At 39.5% G+C, this 19,681-nt stretch overlaps 1 protein-coding gene across 12 annotated transcripts in view; it reads left to right on the forward strand.

Annotated features, from left to right (window-relative positions):
• The first annotated feature begins 96 nt into the window (after nt 1–96).
• Nucleotides 97–19,681, forward strand: part of LOC111091708 — an 82,817-nt gene continuing 63,232 nt past the window's right edge. For 4 of the 12 annotated variants that reach the window (XM_038570021.1, XM_038570023.1, XM_038570025.1 and 1 more), the window contains exons 1-3: nt 97–358; nt 11,430–11,535; nt 12,178–12,305. In XM_038570021.1, coding sequence (XP_038425949.1) covers nt 344–358; nt 11,430–11,535; nt 12,178–12,305 — 249 coding nt within the window. In that variant the 5' untranslated portion in view covers nt 97–343. Of the gene's footprint in view, nt 359–11,429; nt 11,646–12,172; nt 16,411–19,681 lie in introns of all 12 variants that reach the window. The other 8 variants (XR_005376571.1, XM_038570026.1, XR_005376575.1 and 5 more) reach the window with 8 other exon arrangements.

A 19,681-nucleotide genomic window follows, 5' to 3' on the forward strand; every position in this document is an offset into this window, starting at 1 on the left:
GCCGCTACGCGGGCCCCGCCCCCTGACGATGCTCGCCGAAGGCGAAGCGAGCGCCTCCGAGCGCGCTCGGCTCCTTCCGCCAGCCCCGCGCCGGCCTGACGCTCGGGAGCCGGAGTCCCCACCTGAGCTTTTGGTGCACTCCTGCTCTGCGGTGAGGATGAACCCGTCACGTTTTGGTGAGAATGAAATCCTACCTCGGCAGGAACGGATGCGTTCTTTTCCAGGAAGCTGGATTTCTCTCAGGCAGCCCTATATTGTATCAGAGTGACCCCGAGCAGGTTCCTGGTTTCTCTGAGCTTCCTCATTTGCACAATGAATGAAGTAGTTGTGAGGCTTGTAGGAGATGACGTGGACTTTGGTAAGTGGAAGCCAATGCTTGATACAGGGCTCCAGGTGCCGGGAGTTGTTCCAGAGGCTTTGCATTTATTAACTGGTGCTTGATGCCCATTTTAGGGATGGGGATGCTGAGGTCCAGCAGGTAGAGAAGTTAGCTACCCAGGTCACACAGATAGCAGGTGGCAAAGCAGAAGTGTGTGTATGTGGTGCAGAGCCCTTGCACATCACCGGTAAGACCCTCTAAGTCCTAGCCAGGGAATCTCTCTGTTCCTGTATGGTGTACAACAGACTGCCACTGTCAAGCTTTCCCCCCCTCCCCCCCCCCCGCAACAAAGAGGGACATTACTATTCATAGATGATAGAAAACCTGGAAAATCTAGGTGCCTCAATTTTAAAACAGTCTAGTAAAAGGCTTAAGTCGATAGCCTATTAAAAATGGAATAATAGATTTCCTCCGGAATGGCAACAAAAAATATAAAAGTACTTAGGAATAAACATTAACAAGTTAAAAGATCCTCGTGATGAAATCCCTCAACCGTTGCTGAAAGGCAGAAACAAGACCTGAGTAAGTGAAAAATATACACCACATCTTTGCATGACAAGTCAGTATCAAAATTATGCCAATTCTCTCCAAGTTAAATTACAAAATTAGCGCAATTCCCATGCGAATCCCAAGTTCTTTTGGGAATGTGTTAGAAATAACCAAATAATTTTAAATTTTATACAGAAGTTTACATTTTGTAAATGATCAGGAAACCTTTTAAAAAAGAGGAGTAAGCATTAGGCCTATAAAAAATTAAACTGAAAAGATATTGGTACAGCAATAGGAAAATAATCAATGGAATAGAAGGATAGATCTATTATTTTTCTTCAGACATTCAAGTAAAAAACTTTTAATAGTATAGATTGTATAACATTATCCCCATGACAACGTAAATATTTTGTCAATCTAATATGTATACACACAAACATGCATGTGCACCCACACACACACACCTGTGAAATAATGCCCATATCACGTTAAAAATAGTTATTTCTGATTAGTTGATATATTGGTTCCTAGAGCACCATGAACTGGTGGCATGAAACGAGAAAAGTACTCACTTAAGGGATCCAGAGGTCTACAATCAAGATGTTGGCAAGCTTGGTTCTTTTAAGGGCTCTGGGGGGGTGGTTGGAAATCTGTTCCATGCTTCCTCACTTCTGGTGGCTGCTGGCAATCCTTGGCATCCTGTAGCCTCCAGTCTCTGTCACTGGCTTCATGTGGCATTGACTGTGTGTCAGTCCTCTTATAAGGACACCAGTGATGGAATTAGGACCCACTCTAACCCAACATGACCTCATATTAACTTAATTACATCTGCAAAGACCCTATTTCCAAATGATACCACATGTTCAAGATGGACATGAATTTTGGGGGACACTAGTTAACCTGCTACAGGTTGGATTTTTTAAAAAGTTCTCCTTAGTGTTTTTCTACATGTTGTGAATTCTTTATAAATATATGATATTTTAGGGGAAAAAAGGGATATTTCTTTTACCAACTACAGGGATGTGAAACTCTACAATATGTGATAAACATGACACTTTAGTAGAAAAAAATGGTTTATAAATGCTATCGCTATAATTAAAATAAGATTAAAAATAAATTACAGTACATTTAAACATTTTGCCTCACAACAGGAGCAAAAGTAAATTTAAGATGGATTAAAATCTAAATATATTCAAAAGCATATGCTTTTTTTTTATAATCATGTAAGATATAAACATAAGACAATGAAACAATGGTTGGTTATACCACTTGGAGATTTGAGAAGACACACAAAATCCTGTGTCTTATCCTAAAGCTTCTCATACAGTGCTTGGGCCCTCCATTTTTTAACAAGCACTCCACATGATTCTTTTGCAGGATTCCACTAACCACAGTTTGAGAAACACTGGTGTAAATGATTAATATATTTGTCTATTTAAATAAAAGATGGCTTTAGGAGAACACATTTGCAATATTTAGCAAGCAATGCATTAATATCTCTACTGTATAAAGAGTTTCTAATAATAAGAGAAAAACAATTCAATAGAAAAATGAGCAAAGAATATACACCTGCAATTCACAAAGTAAATACAACCAATTAAAAAAAAAAAAACTGGTAAAAGAATCTAAACCTCACTAGTAACCAAGAAAATGCAAATTTAAATAACAATTATTTGTGTGTGCATATGTTTTCTTTAGGGTTGATAGTTATTTAAAAAATTGCTAATAAAGTATTATGGCAAAGGGTTGAGTTAGCCAGGCCTATCAGCATTTTAAGCATTTATATCCTATAAGCTGGCAGTCTAACTTCCAAGAATTTGTCTCACAGCTATAATAGCACAGTATGTATGATATACTGATGTGTAAGAATATTCTTTGGGGTGTTGCTTGGATGTCAGACAATTGAAAACAATCAAACATGGGAGGATGAGAAGTCTGCGGTACATCCACAAACACAGTACAGTACAGATTTATATGGACTTACTTGTAAATATGTTCTTAGTACAATTATGGCTGGTTGGTGAAAAAGGAAAGTTATAGAGAAGAATGTGCAGGTTGCAATCTCATTTTTGTTTCCAAAAACATATCTGTGTGCTTCTATTTCTGCATGTGAATGATAGCTACATAGAAGGATCTAGATTGGAGCAGCAGTCTAAAAATTTAGTCTGATTGCTTGCAAAGCATGTTATCTATTTTATTTAGATTGCATATATTCTGAGGTTGGCTTAAAGATAATTTATGGAGCTTTAAATTCAAAATTTCTTCATTAATATACTGTAAAATATTGGTCTCAGGAGTAGAATTCAGTGATTCATCACTTGCATACAACACCCAGTGCTCATCACAAGTGCCCTGTAAATCCCCATCACCCATCTAGCCCATCCCCCACCAACCTCCCTCCATCAACCTTTAGTTTGTTCTCTGTCATTAAGAGTCACTTATGGCTTGTTTCCCTCTCTCCTTTTTTTCTTTTCCCTCTTGCCATATGTTCATCTATGTTCTTTTGTAAATTCCACACGAGTGAAACCATGGAGTATTTGTCTTTCTCAGACTGACTTATTTCCTGTAGTATCATATACTCTAGCTCCATCCATGTTGTTGCAAATGGCAAGATTTCATTCCTTTTGATGGCTGAGTAATATTTCATAGTATATAGAATTACCACCTCTTCTCTATCCATTCATCAGTCAATAGACATTTGGGCTCTCTCCATAGTTTGGTTGTTGTTGATAATGCTGCTAATTCGTAGAACTTTTAAAGGAAGATGATTTATAGCTCACTCAAGCCATGTCTTTTTGCTACCCCTCGAAGGAAAAACCTGCAAAAAAAGTGCATCAAGGGATCCCTGGGTGGCGCAGCGGTTTGGCGCCTGCCTTTGGCCCAGGGCGCGATCCTGGAGACCCGGGATCGAATCCCACGTCGGGCTCCCGGTGCATGGAGCCTGCTTCTCCCTCTGCCTGTGTCTCTGCCTCTCTCTCTCTCTCACTGCATGCCTATCATTAAAAAAAAAAAAAAAAAAAAAAAAAAAAGTGCATCAAGCCCCATCTCCCAAGTTACTAGAGGTTTTCTCTGAGGGCTCAGGGAAGGAATGAACATACATATTTCATGCCTCTGCTTTAAAGTCTAATCATCAAAGTCTCAGCATTTCACACTCCCTGAATTGACCTTGTTTTCTTATATATTTACTTGTTTATTGTTTGCCTTCTGCCCCTGGAATCCAAGATCTAGGGCCCTTTGCTGTTTTATGTTCACTGACACCCAGAGGTTAGCATGTGGACCTTGATAAATATACACTGAATACACGCTGAATGACGAGCATTTGAGTGATTTTTACTTTGAGTGTGATTTTGGTTTTGTTTTGCTTTCAGCTTCTGTTTAAATTTCCAGATACCCACCCCTCCAATCCCTTCTCCCAAAGTGCTCCCTCAGTTCATCTTTGAATAATCACAGTAGCCAAATGTAAATAACAGATCTTTTAGAAGCAGATCATTCTGAAACACAATCCCCTAATACAAAAGAATACCAAGGAGCTGCCTGATTATATTTTTCATATATTGAGTACCTAGTATGTGCAAAATATTGTGCTAATTACTTATAGATTCATACCAACATTTGAAGTATAAGCAGAGCCCAGAGGCACCAGGTGCAAATCTCTGCACAGTTTGCATAACAACCAATTAGTTTTCTTTGTTGTTTCTCAGAAGATCATCTCTCTAATTTTGCCCTAAGCTGACACCCATACTCAACTCCTTACCTTTGGGCAGGTTAGTTCTCCTTGGCAGAACTTTACATATTTGTAATAAAAAAAATTGTTTAGTGAGCTCCTCAAGGTATGTATGGCGGGGGGACCCATGTCTGATTTGTTTTTTGCTGTTTTCCCATCACAGCCATAGGACCTCACACAGGGAAGGCATTTAACAAAACATAATCTGAATGAGTAAATAAACGTGGGATGCATTGTCTGGTCTCTCCTAGCAACCTTAAAACATGGCTTCTGTTAAAACTGCTTTTGACAATTCATAATTACAGAATGTTACATAATTTGAATATAGAATAAACTGATTTAATCATAGTTCTGGTAATAAAATCAGTAGAACTGTAGCTTCCAAAAACTATCCTTTGATTCAATTAAAAATGTTCAGTTCTATACAAAACATATAGCCTTTTTTTCCCTTAAACAAATGTTACTCTAATTCTCTGCCTAAAAGTATTGTCAGGAGGCCCTATTCTAGGCACAGTTAATTGTAAAATTGTAAGTGCAACTCTATGAGAAAAAAAAAAAATCAAAAGTTAGCCTAAGAAACAGAGAGGGATTTTTTTTTTTGCTCAGAAAGAAAGAAAAAAACCTTTCAGACTCATAAAGCACATACAGAGAGAGTCAGCAACAGCAATAGATGCAGAGATCTGTGCCTTTCTGCTCAAATGCCTAAAGAGCAAGGTGGCAAAATGTCTCAGTGTTGTGAGCACATAAAGGCAAAGGAAGCCCATCCAGAAGCTTGTCCAGACTGGACACTGACTAGAACTGATCATCGCTGAGCGATGGGAGCATGAGATTGGCAAGCTCTGACATGAAGCTAGTGCAGAGCAGAGGCCAAATTTCATGTCACATAAGAAACAAGTCTGGACTTAATAGGAGAGACTTTATTCAAAAGGATTATTGCAAGGCGTGGGGTGTAGCATGTGGGGAATGAAGCCTTTTGCAATTGGGGGATGTGGGGACCATGGAAATGTGGAGAATGTCATGACCATATCTGCAGGTGTCTCCAGGCTTTCTTTGATAAAGAGAGATAAACAAGGATATTTGAAAGCCTGGTGTGGAAAAGTGAGTGAAAGGGGAGCATGATCAGATCATACATCAGAGAATGTTTTCCTCTGAGGCCAGCCTGTTCTCAGGAGGTGTTGTCGACTGGCTCAGGCTGTGGATGGGCTAAAGTTCAGGCACCTGGAGGCAGAAGAGAAGCTTAACCAAAGTTTGATTAACAAGCATTTTGTTCCCATTGATCAGTGAGGACAAAACAGTTCAGCTCATTTATGAGGCAAAGAATGAGACTGTAGGATCTATGTCTGGTCTTGTCCTACTTAGGTAATCAAGGTTGTGGGAGGTGGGGGTGTCCTGTGAGTCTCATCAAAGTCATATGTGGAGGAGAGTTTTTTGGCAATATGCCATTTCCTGGAAGGCAAAGCATAGATGGGATATCTCTTACTCCTTGCTGCTTTCCAGGAGTATGGGGTTCAGTTCAAATTCAACATTGTTGGTGGTATGAGCTTCCAAGGACAACCTCAGAGTCTTCCTTTATTCCTTCTCTGAGTCCTTCTTTCTCTACATAGATCTGAGTTTCTGATTCCTTTATCCATTTCCTTCTCTTTGAAGAAACTTTCACATTTCTTACAGTGTATTCTACTGGTAACAAATGCCTTTGGGTTTTATTCTGAGAAAGTCTTTATTTCTCCTTTACCTTTGAAGGATAATTTTACTGGGGTACATTTTACTGGGTACCAACAATGTTTTGGTACATCCAAAACATTGGAGTTTTTTTGTTTCTTTTAAAATTCTGAGTATTTCTTTCCACTCTCTTGCTTGCTTGGTTCCTGAGAAGAAGTGTGGTTGTAATGCTTGTCCTTGTTTCTCTATATGTGAGATGTTTTTTTATTTCTTTGGCTTCTTTCAAGATTTTGTCTTTGTCTTTGGTTTTCTGCAGTTTGAGTACAATATGTTTTGGTGTAGCTTTTTTGGTATTTGTCACTTTTTTGTTTGTTTTTACCTTCTAGAATCTGTGTTTTAATTTCTGTCAATAATATTGCAAAATTGCCTGCTAACATTACTTCAAATATTTCTTCTACTTCTTTCTCTCTCTTGCTTCTCCTGGAATTCTCATTAGCTTATGTTATACCTTTTGTAATTGTCCCACAGTTCTTGGATATTCTGCTCGTTTTTTTTTTTTTCATTCTTTTTTTTCTCTTTGCAGTTCAGTGAGAGGTTTCTATTGAACGTCTTCAAGTTCACTGATGCTTTCTTCAGCTGTGTCTTCAAGCTCACTGATCCTTTCTTCAGCTGTTCCCAGTCTACCTCTGAGCCTATTAAAAGCATTTTGCATTTGTTTGAGTTGTTTTGATTTCTCTGATTACCTTTGAGTTCAAGTCTCCATCCCTCTGCTTACATTGCCCATCTGTTCTTGCATGCTATGTCCTCTTTTTATTAGAGTGCTTAGCATCTTTATTTATGGTTATTTTAAATTCTCAATCTGATAATTCCACAATATCTGCCATAGCTGACTGGTTCTGATGCTTGCTTTGTCTCTTCAGATTTTGATTTTTCTCTTGGCTTTTGGCAGGCCTTTTAACTTTCTGCTAAAAGCTAGATGTGGACAGCCCTGGTGGCTCAGTGATTTAGCACCACCTTCAGCCCAGGGCGTGATCCTGGAGACCTGGGATCGAGTCCTATGTCAGGCTCCCTGCATGGAGCCTGCATCTCCCTCTACCTGTGTCTCTGCCTTTCTTTCTCTCTGTGTGTCTCTCATGAATAAATAAATAAAATCTTTAAAAAAAAAAAAAAACTAGATGTGATGTACTGGGTAATAGGAATTAAGTAGATGGGCCTTTGTTGTGAAGTTTATTTTTATCTCCCTAGGAGTCAGGATGCATTTATTGTAGCTGTACTTATCAGAGACTTCAGTTTCCTCTAGTGTCCTGGTTTTTGTCTCTCCATTGTCTTTGGGTTTCCCTAGGAATTCCTCCTTAGGTAGAGTTTGGTCCTTGCGGTTCTTTTTTTTTTTTTTTTTTTTTTAAATTTTTTTTTCTTTAATTTTTATTTATTTATGATAGTCACACAGAGAGAGAGAGAGAGAGAGAGAGAGAGAGAGAGGCAGAGGGAGAAGCAGGCTCCATGCACCGGGAGCCTGATGTGGGATTCGATCCCGGGTCTCCAGGATCATGCCCTGGGCCAAAGGCAGGCGCCAAACCACTGCGCCACCCAGGGATCCCGGTCCTTGCGGTTCTTTTAGCTCTACCCCCATTACTGTACAGCGAACCTACTGATTTGGTGGTAAGGGGGTAGAGAGGGGAATCGATATATAATTCTATAATTAGGTCTCAGTGTTTCAGTGAGTCTGTACCCCTGGCTGTGAGTCTGGTAAGATTTTCTCAGCTAATTTTCCTTCCCATGAGGTGAGATGACAAGGCTAAAGGGGCTGGCTGGATGTTCCTTTCCCCATGAAGGCTCCAGGGAAGTCTTTTCTCTTGCTGGGTAGGTGTTTGTCATGATGTATTTCAGAATGGCTATTCCCCTGCCTTACCCATTGTCAGACATGAAGGGACTTTTCTCCTTTATTCACCGTGAGATCCCACTGAGGGTGCTGGAGGTAGAACTCTGTGAAAATGTGGGGGATCCTTGCTTAGACTGGGTCTCCAGGATCTTTTAACTCTCAAGCTAGTCCATCCTCAGCTTCCAGCAATTTCTAAAGCACATGCATGTTCCTGCCTGTTCTGGTGCTAGCAACTTTTGCCTCAGATTAGCTGGTCTGTGGTCTCTGTCCTCACCTATCTCTCCAGTGTTCAGGGTACAGGTTTATCCTTTGACCTCATTTCCCTGGTAAATGTAAGAAAAGTCACTGATTTCCAGTTTGCTCAGCTTCTTTGTTGTTTGGAGGGAGAGAAACATGACTATCAAGCTTTGGGTTTGTTTTTGTTGTTGTTTATACTTTTAAATAATTTTTAAAATTTTCACAAGAATTACACACCAGTAATCTCCAAATTCACTGTTTCTTTCAGATAACATAGTCTTCTTTCTAATAAAAAAAAAAATTATTTATTTATTAAAGAGAGCACAAGCAGGAGTGGAGGTGGGGGTGGGGAGGGTCAGAGGGAGAAGCTGACTGCCTGCTGAGCAGGGAGCCCAATGTGGGGCTTCATCCCAGGACCCTGGGATCATGACCTGAGCCAAAGGCAGACGCTTAAGCGACTGAGCCACCCAGGTATTCATTAGATAACACAATCTTAAAAATGTATCTGAACCCTCTCCCCTCACTGGATTTCTTTTTCCTGATTAATGTGAACAATATTTTCTTAAACTAAAAATTTTTTTTTTAAATATTCACAAAGAATCCTAAAAGTTAATATCTCACTACCAGCCTATTGCTAGTTAACTAATTTCTTTTTGGATAGTTGGAAAATGGCCTACCCCCATCCTTTCTCCTTTTTTTATTTTAGTCCACAGTTATTAAATATTAACTCAACTTTAAAAAATATATTTTATTATTTAAATTCAATTAATCAACATATAGCATGTTATTAGTTTCAGAGGTAGAGTTCAGGGATTCATCAGTCTTCTATAATACCCAGTGCTCATTACATCCTGTGCCCTCCTTAATGTCCATCACCCAGTTATGCCATCCCTCCACCTTCCTCCCCTCCAGTGACCCTCTGTTTCCCATGACTAAGAGTCCCTTATGGTTTGTCTCACTCTCTCTGATTTCATCTTGTTTTATTTTAACCCCCTTCCCTTATGATCCTCTATTTCTTAACTGAACTGCTTTATTGAAGTGCCTTTATAGCATTTAGGGGGTAGCATTTATTGGCAAACTGTTATGACCCAAGGACTGTGCTAAGTGCTCTTCAAACTTCACTGTGCTTCTGAGTCATCTGGAGATTTAGTTTAGATGCAGACTCCAGCTCAGTTGGTCTGGGCTGGGACCTGACTTTAGCAATTCTCATGAGGTAATGCCCAGGCTGCTGGTCTGGGGCCACACTTATCTCAATTAATCCCCACTTACAGATAAGTCCTCTGAGACCGAGGGGAGAAAGAGTTTTTGCACAGCTTCACAACTAGTCAGTATTTGAATCCAAGTTCTCCAGACTACAAAAGAAGTAGCCATGGGATGTCCTGCAGTTAATTACCCTACTATCCCCACAACCACAGCCCTCTATTTAGATCTCTGTTTAGGACACTGCTACAAGTTGAACTGTGTTTCCAAAAACTCTGTTTCCAAGTCCTGACCCCTGGGATCCACAAATATGGCCTTATTTGGAAATAGGGTCTTTACAAATATAATCCAGTTAAGATGAGAGCACCCTGAAATAGAGGCCCTAAATGCAATCTGATAGGTATCCTTGTGAGAAATGGAAAGAAGATGCAGACACACACACAGAGAAGAATGCTGTGTGAGGACAGAGGCACGGAGTGAAGTAAGACTGCCATACCTAAAGAGACATGGAGGATTGTTGGCCGGACAGCATGAGAAGCCGGAAAGGCCAGCAAGGCTTCTCCCCTCGAGACTTCAGGGAGAATATGGCTCTTGCCTACACCTCCATGGAGGATTCTAGTCTCCAAAAGTGTGAGAAAATAAAATTCTGTTATCTTAAGCCTCCAAGTGTGAGGTAATTTGCTAGAGTAGCTCTAGGAACCTAGTAGAAACACTTAATACAATACTTTGGTTTTCCATGTTTCTGGATGAATTGTCGTCAGGCAGGTTCAGGGGCAATTGAGGACACTTGAGACCCACTCAAGACCTCACCCTGCTTCCCTGTTTATTTTGCCTGTGAGAATCAGGGAAAAGAAATCACGTTTACATTATGGAAGTAAGTTAGCCATATTGCACTTCAGAGCAGAGAGGCCCCTGGTTTGCTTTTCCTTTCAAATACTTTTTGAAGCAAAGCTATATTTTCCAACAACAACAAAATTTTCTCCACAGGAAAAGTTTTGTCTACATGTGATTAATTGCCTAGCTATTTGCTTGGGAACTGGATTGCTAATCAAGTGTTTATTATCTGAAAATCTCCTGATCTTTTAAAAAAGAACAACCTCTAGGGACTTCCTTATGTTTGTTCCCCCAAAGAATGTGTGCTGCAGAAAGTCAAAATTTAAAACTAGGTTTTATTTCATTATCTTCCCCAAGCAAGTATAGTATTTTGACTTTTGTTGGCCTCAAGTGACCATAAAGTAGTCCAGGAGTGAGTTTTTTTTCTTCACTTCCCATCTCAAAGTTGTTAGTAGTAGGAAGGAAACGTTGATGCTGGTGGTTGCCTGGAGGTGGCCAGCTGCCCCACCCACATATGGCCTCCTCCTGTGGCCTTGACTTCCTTCCAACATTGTAGCATCATGGTAGCTCAGTGCTCTAAGGCGAGCAACCCAAGATTGAAGGAAGCAGGAGCTAGCAAGCTTTTCTCACCTACCTCCGGAAGCTGTGTTGCTCACTTCTGCTATGAGCTATTGATTACAAGGGAGTCACTAAGGTTGGCCCGGATGTAAGGTGAGAAACCTAGCCTCCACCTCTTGATGAGAGTCTGAGGAGTGTGCAGGTGTGTGTACAGATCATCACACCATCCTTTACGAATAATGTTTTATATAGTGTGCAATGACAATGGTGGTGCATTTAGCCGAGGACATTTAGCAGTTTCTGTTTGAGCTGTGCAAGATACTGCACCTGCCTGGCACTCACATTCCTCAGTCCTTAACTGCAAACAAAGGGAGGCCAGCCTCACAGCTCCTTTGCAGAGCTATGATTTTATGGTACTTTCTATAATTTCATCAGCCCAAACCTTAGAGGTTCTCATTTGAATTTTGCAGGTGACGTTTATCTGGGAGAAAGCTGTTCTGCCACCTAGAGCTGTCCAGGGCAGAATGAAGCAGAAACACATCCACTCTCAATCCTTCAACTCTGCTTCTTCCTATGGTGATTATTAGCAGATGTGGCTGCTGTTTATTGCAAGTGCTGGAGGCTGCTTCTTGGCCTCATTGGCTGTCCATACTCATGACAACTCCAGCCCCAGTATTTCTTGAGAGGTGGGTCTGCTCAGGCCCATCCCTCACCATGGAGGCCTCCACTCAGCCAGAGATCTAAGGCTCTGAGCTCATAAAGCCCAGTTAGTGTGTTTATCAAACTAGAAAGTGGTCAGGGTAGGAGGCATGGGGGCTGGAGGGAGGGCCTGGCCTGTGTAACTGAAGTCCCATGTGAAGTCTTTTTTTTTTTTTTTTTAAGATTTTATTTATTTATTCATAAGAGACACACAGAGAGGGAGGCAGAGAGAGGGAGAAACAGGCTCCCTGCGGGGAGTCCAATATGGGACCTGAGCCAAAGGCACACGCTCAACCACTGAGCCACCCAGGTGCCCTCCTTGCCTCAAACTTCTAACCAGAGGTACTGAGAGTATGTCACAAAAACTACAGGGGACATACTTATTGCAGGGGACATTCGTCTACTAAAATAATGCATTGTTTATCTGAAATTCAGACAACGGGATGACCTCTATTTTTATTGCTGAATCTCATTAACACTAACAACACATCCTTTCTTGTTTTCTTTCTGTCAGGGCAGTTCTTGCTGTACCCGTGAACTGTGGGGGCCACCTGAATATACTTCACGGACCCCATGAAAATGCCTTTGGATTTGCCAAGATGACCTCCTCCACCTGGAGCATTGTGATCATTCACACCATCAGCTCTGTAAGAGAATCGCAGTCCTGCAGTGTATTGTAAAAGTTGGGAATCTGTTTGCTGAGAAACTGCATCTTAGTGCAATATTTTTTTAGACATCTTATTTATTTGTTCATGAGAGACACAGAGAGAGGCAGAGATATAGGCAGAGGGAGAAGCAAGACTCCATCCCAGGACCGCAGGAATCATGTCCTGAGCCAAAGGCAGATACTCAACCACTGAGCCACCCAGATACCCCTCATTGTAATTTTTATAACTAGTTTTCTTCTCATGGGTTAGGTTGGGCATTCTTTCATATGTGGAAGGGTTATTCGCATTGGTGTTTCAGTGAGCAGTCTATATCCTTTGCATGGTGTTTTTTGTTTGTTTGTTTTTTGTTTTTTAATTAAGTTTTTGCTTTTCCCCTCAATTTCTAAGAGCTTTTTTGGTATCTGAAGCTCAGTATTCTGTCCCGGACATAATGAAAATATTTTCTCCCAGCTTATTAATATTACTGTGTCTTTTGATTTTTGATGCTTATTATCCTATGAATCTGTCATATGCTTACAGGTGAATTAAAATCTCTCCCTGCTGTGGGTTGCGTCTGTTTCCCGTTCGGTCTCCTACAGTTTCCTTGGGAATATTGCTGCTGGGTATTTAGATCATAACAAAGTGCCCTTCCTGTCATTTCTAATGGTTTGGGGGCAGAACTCTACTCTGTCTGACTTTCCTATCAGGAGCACAGCTTCCTTTTATTTGTATACGCTTTGCTATACTTTGCTCATCTCTTTAACTGAATTGAATCACTTTTATGAGGTGTGTCTCTTGTGCATAGCATAGAGTTGGGTTTTGCTTTGTGATAAAATCTGAAGATCTTTCTCTTTTATTACATGATTCAATCCCATTTTCATTTAATGATTAATGCATACATTTGGTATTAGCTCTGTCCCATTATTTTCTGTTGTATTTCAGTTTTTAGGGCATTTTTTTAAAAGTCTTTATATCGTTTGTTTTCTTTGCTTTTTGTATAGAGTTTACGTTTAAGGTATGTAATCTCATTTTACTGGCTATACTTGTATAAATATAGTATTTTTTGAAAGATTTATTTATTATTTGAGAGACAGAGAGAGAGAGTGTGAGGAGGGGCAGTGGGAGAGAATCTTCAAGGGGACTCCCTGCTGAGCACAGAGCTGGATGTGGGCTTCGATCTCACCACTCTGAGATCATTACCCGAGCTAAAACCAAGAATCAGCCACTTAACTGACAGAACCACCCAGGCACTCCTTGTATAAATTCAATATTACCCACTCTTTTACTCATTAATTTTTAGACAGCACTGATGACATTAGAACCTTCTCCCTCCCTCTTTTTCTTCTATAACCTGATTTTATCAGTCATATATTTTTCAGTGTTTACATTTGAGCAGCATTGTCCACTCGCTCATGCAGACTTTCAGTGATCACTAAGGGATTGCCTGTCCCTCCCATTCTCATCTACGTGTGGCCCTCCATCACATGACCTCTGCATCAGTGTGTGTAGTTTGCACATTCCTCTCCTTGCCCTTTGTCACCCCCTTCAGTGCCAGTCTTGCAGCATCGCAGCAGTGCTTTGGGTTGACTGTAATTCCTCCTCTGAGAGTTCCCCAGGAATGTCTCCTGGGGGTCATGGTCTCTGAATTTGTGCAACTTCAAAAATGTTTGCTGTCTGTTCATTTGAAGGAAAGCTTGGTTGGAAATAAAGTTCTCATGTCATGGACTTGTTGTTACTCTGTTTTTAATCTTAGAGTTCTTGCTCCACTGTCTTCAGAGTTACTGCTGCATTGTCTTCAGGTATCGATCATTGCTGTGAAGAAATCAGAAGCCAGGGTACCTAGGGGGCTCAGTTGGGTAAGCATCTGCCTGCAGCTCAAGTCATGATCCTGGTGTGCTGGGATCAAGCGCAATGTAGGGCTCCTTGCTTAGCAAGGAGTCTGCTTCTGCCCCTCCCCCTGCTTGTGCTTTCTTGCTCTCTCATAGATAGATAGATAGATAGATAGATAGATAGATAGATAAAACAAACCTTAAAAAAAAAAAGAGGAAAGAAAGAAATCAGAAACTAGACCATCCTTTTGCCCGCAAAGGAGTCTGTCTTTACCTTTAAGGCTGGGTAACCTCACTAGGATGTGTGTGTCCCTTGAAGATTCTCATCAGCTTCTCAGACATAGTGTGTGCTTTTCTCACTTAGAATCATGCATGCTTTTACATCAGGAAGTTTTTAAAAAGTTTTTAAAATCATATTTTAAAATCATATTCAAGTATATGCCCCGTTTTACCGTTCCTGTTATTATTGTCGTTACAAATAGGGAGAGTCTAGCCACGCAGACTGTTTTATGTTGTAGTCTTCAATCTCTTTTATCTTTTCTCTGATTATTCTAAACTTCCAGTCTCCATTGTTCACTTTCCTCATTACTACCTTCTATTTCTCTACATTTTTGTCGATTATCTCTTATCCCTTGTATATCTTCCAATTGATCTTCATTTCTGTATGATCTTCCCATTTATTTGTCTGTTTAATCTTGCCATTTCTTACTTATGGTCTTGTGTTTCTCTTATAGAGTCTTTCTTCATTTACTTAGAGACTTTTTCTTTAGAATTTTTTCCTAAGAACAAGAATGTTCCTTAGTTATTGGTATTAAGTAATCTCTAGTATATTTTAAGTGAAGAAAGCAACAGGCAGAGCTCTGTGTGACTGATTATATAAAAAGGGAAAAAGAAAGAAGAAATATAATTGTGCCTGCATATGCATAAAATATTTCTGATATAATATTCAAGAAATGGTGACATTGTGGACCTCCACGTGGGAGGAAATGCATATTCTGGAAACATTGACAAAAGGGAGAATTTTTTTTAATTTTTCTGCCTCTGGTAACTTTGGAATTTTGAACCATATGAATGTATGATCTCTTCAAGTGAAATGAACTTGATACAAATACAAATAAAATAAAAACAGGTCAGCTGGAAATGTATGTGTTGATTTTTATTTTAGTATTTTTTTTCTGTGTGATGCCTGTTTCTGTTTTCCCCATATCTGGATCTTCACCCCTACTCTCTTCAGCTGGGAGCCTTGCTCCTCCACTGTAACAACTCTGGCCAGTGACGAAACCCAACGGTCCTTTGGCAGTGCCCATCTTATCCCTCAGCAGCTCTGCAGAAGCAGACCTCCTCTCCTTCTTAAAGCACTTTCCTCTTTGGGGTTCAGGGCACTGTCCCCTGGCCTCCTGCACTGGCTGTCCCTCCATTTACATTTTCCTTCCCTTCCCCACCTCTGAGCCTCCCATTTACACTTCCTGTCTAGGAGACCTTCTGTCCCTGCACACTCAGGAATGCTAATGACCCTCCCAAACTTGTATTTCCAGCCAGAACCTTCCTCCTGAGAAGGGTCCCACCACCTGCTTAATGCCACCACGTGACAGGGAGAAAGAATCTCAGCCTTAGCATATTTAAGACCAAGCTCTGGATGTTCCTACCTGGAACTGTGTGCATCACCAAGTTTTCAACACCTCAGTTACCATATCCAAATACCCTTCTCTTCTATCCAGCAAATCACCAAGTCCCATAAGCTGGAACATAGCTACACATCTTGAGGTTGATCGATCCCAACCATCCTGGGAACTACTGCCTCACCCCCTCTTGGATGACCCCAAGTGCTTCCTAACTGGCCTTCCCAGTCCTGCTCCTGTTTCTGTGTCTTCCCTCCACACAGTGCTCCATGAGGGTGTTCTTTCTAGCAATGGGAATTTGACCACACTCCCTAGCTACAGAATCTTCATCTCATGGCCTGCAAAGACCCCTCTCTAAATCTCTGAACTTCTGCCCACTGATTTCCATCTAGCTGCTTTAGGCTTTTTTTGCTCACCCTCGCCTCCAAATACCAAACCTGTTCCTGCCCCAGTGTCTTTGCACTTGCTGTTCTTCTACCCCTAGACTTTCACAAGTTATTTTTCTGTACTACACGTGAGATTCCCTTGCATTATTCACGTTCTTTTTGCTTCTTTCAGGTGTCTGCTCAGTTATCATTCTTCACTGAGGCCTGTTCTGACTACTTTAGCTAAAATATCTGTCCTCCTGTCCACACTGTTACTCTACTGCATTATTTGGTATGGTTTCTCTTTTTCCTACTTATCACAGTTTATTCATTGCCTGTGACTACTTGTTGAACAAAAGCCAGAAAAGGCAGGTATCTTGCCTGTATCACTTGTGCCTACAACAGTGCCTAGAATGTAGTATTTCCTCAACAAAAATTGGTTCAATGAAAAAAGGAGGGAATGAATGAATGAACATTCAGAAGTGAACTCGTTTATGTAAAAACTTGGTACATAATGAAAACAGTATTACAAAACAGTAGATAAATAAATGATATTTATTTACTGGTATCAGGATAATTAACCATGTAGGGAAAAAATAAATTTCACTTCCTGTTTGCATATAAATTAAGTAAGTGATTCCAGGAGAATTAAAGTCTTTAGGTTTTAAATTCATGTTCTTATGTTTTGTGCACACTGGCATATTTTTTTATTTATATCTTAAATATTTAAAGGTAAAAATCAAAACTATGCTAGTGCTTTGAGAATTTATATTTTCTTACTTGTAAATTTTGGGTTATGGTTTAAAAATGACCCTAAGGAAAAAAAATGACCCTAAGGAAAAATCAATAAGGGAACATATTACTTAATTTTAATAAATAAGAACTTAGAGCTTCTTATGAACAAAAGAAAAAAAGAGAGAGAGACAATGTTTAAAGTTATAGGACCTGGTAAAAAATATTTCAATATATGTTGTGACCTCATAACCTTAGTATATAATGAAAACTTATAAATCAATAAGAAAAATGAAAACCCACTAGGTAAAATGAATATCCATGAACAAGTACTGCCCTAAAGAATTAAAGACAAATATTAACATTTTTTATTTATACCTAAAGAATGATACATTAAAACAACATGATTTTATTTCTCTCTTATCATATAGCAAAGGGTTTTTTTTAATGCTAAAGTGATTCCTTATATTGATAGGGGAACATGAATTCATATACACTACAAATTTAAATTAGTGCAACTTTCCTGGGTAATAACTGACACTACTATAGCTTTTTTTTAAAAAAATGATCTAATTAAACCCAAACTTGTACTTCTTAGCATTTTATTTTTAAAAGTAGACTATAACACAAATATCTAAATATAAGAGATTATAGGATTTTAGTATATCTGTGCAAAGGAATAGGACGAAGTCATTATGAATACTGACATAGAAGTATGATACACGAAAATATCTAGTATTTACTTTAAAGGTATGCAGATTGAAAATAGTATATTTAGGGGCACCTGGATGGCTCAGGTCGTGATCCTGGGGTCCTGGGATCAATTCTGCATCGGGCTCCCCAGAGGGACCCTGCTTCTCTCTCTGCCTATGACTCTGCCTCTCTCTGTGTGTCTCTCGTGAATAAATAAATAAAATCTTTAAAAAAATAGTATAGTTCAATTTTTGTGAATAGGTGTGTGTTTATTACATAAGATCACAACAAAAAATTAGACACATTACTTGTTGCAGTAAAAATATGTTATCAACAAGTGGGAATTACTAACAACTAATTTTAAAAAAGGTAAAGTAAAAAAAATGAGAAGCAAACAGGAAATTGAAAAAATGAATAAAAATATGAAAACTTACCACAAGTACACAAAACCTAAAAACATCAGTTGGCAACTGGAAACATTTATTTTTCTACCCAAGTAATACGTGAATGCCCTCTTGTTAGAAATATTGAAATAAAAAAAAAAAAAAGAAATATTGAAATAACGAGGATGAAACATGGTCTTCTTGGCCTTTCTGTTTCCAGAGATAACATTTATTATATCCGGTGCATGGGCCTCTGGAACTTTACTTCTGTTTATCAAATACATATTTTTGTTTAACTTTTTAACTTAACCATATATGTGTCTTAGAGTTTTTTTGCCTGCCAGTGCATAGAGATTTAAGTCATTTTTTAAAACTACATACTATTTCAGACCATATAGACAGGCTTGTTACTTAACTATTTTCCCTTTACTAGTTCTATTTATTCACACAACAAAAATGCATCCTGGACTCAGCAGACAGAGCAATGTCAGGAAGGACAAGGCTCCTGACCTCAGAAGTCATTCTGCTCTCAGAGTTCCATGATGGGGAATGCTGAGTCCTCATCTAAGTCCATTATTTTTTCTTTTCTTTTTTTTTATAATTTTATTTATTTATTTGAAGGAGAGAGAGAGAGAAGGAGGAGAGGGAGCATCAGAGGAGAGGGAGAAGCAGACTCTGCTGAGTAGGGAGCCTGAGATCATGAGCTGAGCCAAAGACAGATGCTTAACCAACTGAGCCACCCAGGTGTCCCTAAGTCCATCATCTTTTCAAAAAAAGATTGAAGTTCTGTTTTGTTTCCCCTTCCAATTCCTTGGAAACTCTCTACAATACCCCTTTCTCACACTAATTCTGCTTTAAAAAAAAAAAAACAAAACAAAAAACTGCGTTTCCTCTCAGCAGCACCACTAAAACAAATGTCATGGGCTCATCAGCACCTTCTTTCTGGTATTGCTGAATGTGGTGTGTGTTTGCAGAAGGGATGGAGGGCAGTGGGTAAGGGAGGAAGGTGTGAAGTATATGAGTAAGAATGTAGTATCGGTGGCATTTGAAGGCTGACAGTCACTTCACCCTTAGAAAGCCTGGCAAATGGCAGAAAGTTTCACTTTAAGGATTCATCTGCAGGAAACACTACTTTAAAGATTCACCTGTGTGGTGTCTGAAGGCTGCAGCAAAACCAGATGCTATCAGAAATTTAAGTCTATGATTTTCTTATTTGTTTGGATGAGTAGGGACTCCAGCTCATTTTTAAATAAGTGACTTTTCTTTCCATGGCTTAAGTTTGTTTAATGAAAGTTGGTTCCACTGGATAGTGAGAGGATTAAAATGCAAAGTCATGCATGCTTAGAGTCAATTTATATCTGTGTGGAAAGTTATTATTATTTCTGCCTAAACAGACTGTATATCATGCTGGGCACTCCTACTGCCAAGAGTCTGAGATCATTTTATTTGAAATGTGGTTCTCCTTGGTTGGTCTCAGAAGCTCTGCAGTGGACTGGGCTGTGGGTGGGGGTGGATATGCAAGTTAATACTTTTGTGTACATTTATTGGGAAAAACTTCAAGGTTGGAATAAAAGCAAAACTTTATCTCAGATGAGAGGAAATAAGTTTAATCATTACTATTACCCAGACCCCTTTGTCATTTCCACATTTACAACTTAGTTCAGAGACTTTGTTTAAACACTGAGAAGTCAGCATAGGTCATTAACAGTCCTTAACCTCCCAAACTCCAATAGAATGACAGAAAAGTCACATTTT

This window comes from Canis lupus, chromosome 22 (genome assembly GCF_011100685.1).
Source record: "Canis lupus familiaris isolate Mischka breed German Shepherd chromosome 22, alternate assembly UU_Cfam_GSD_1.0, whole genome shotgun sequence".
Classification (NCBI taxonomy): domain Eukaryota; kingdom Metazoa; phylum Chordata; class Mammalia; order Carnivora; family Canidae; genus Canis; species Canis lupus.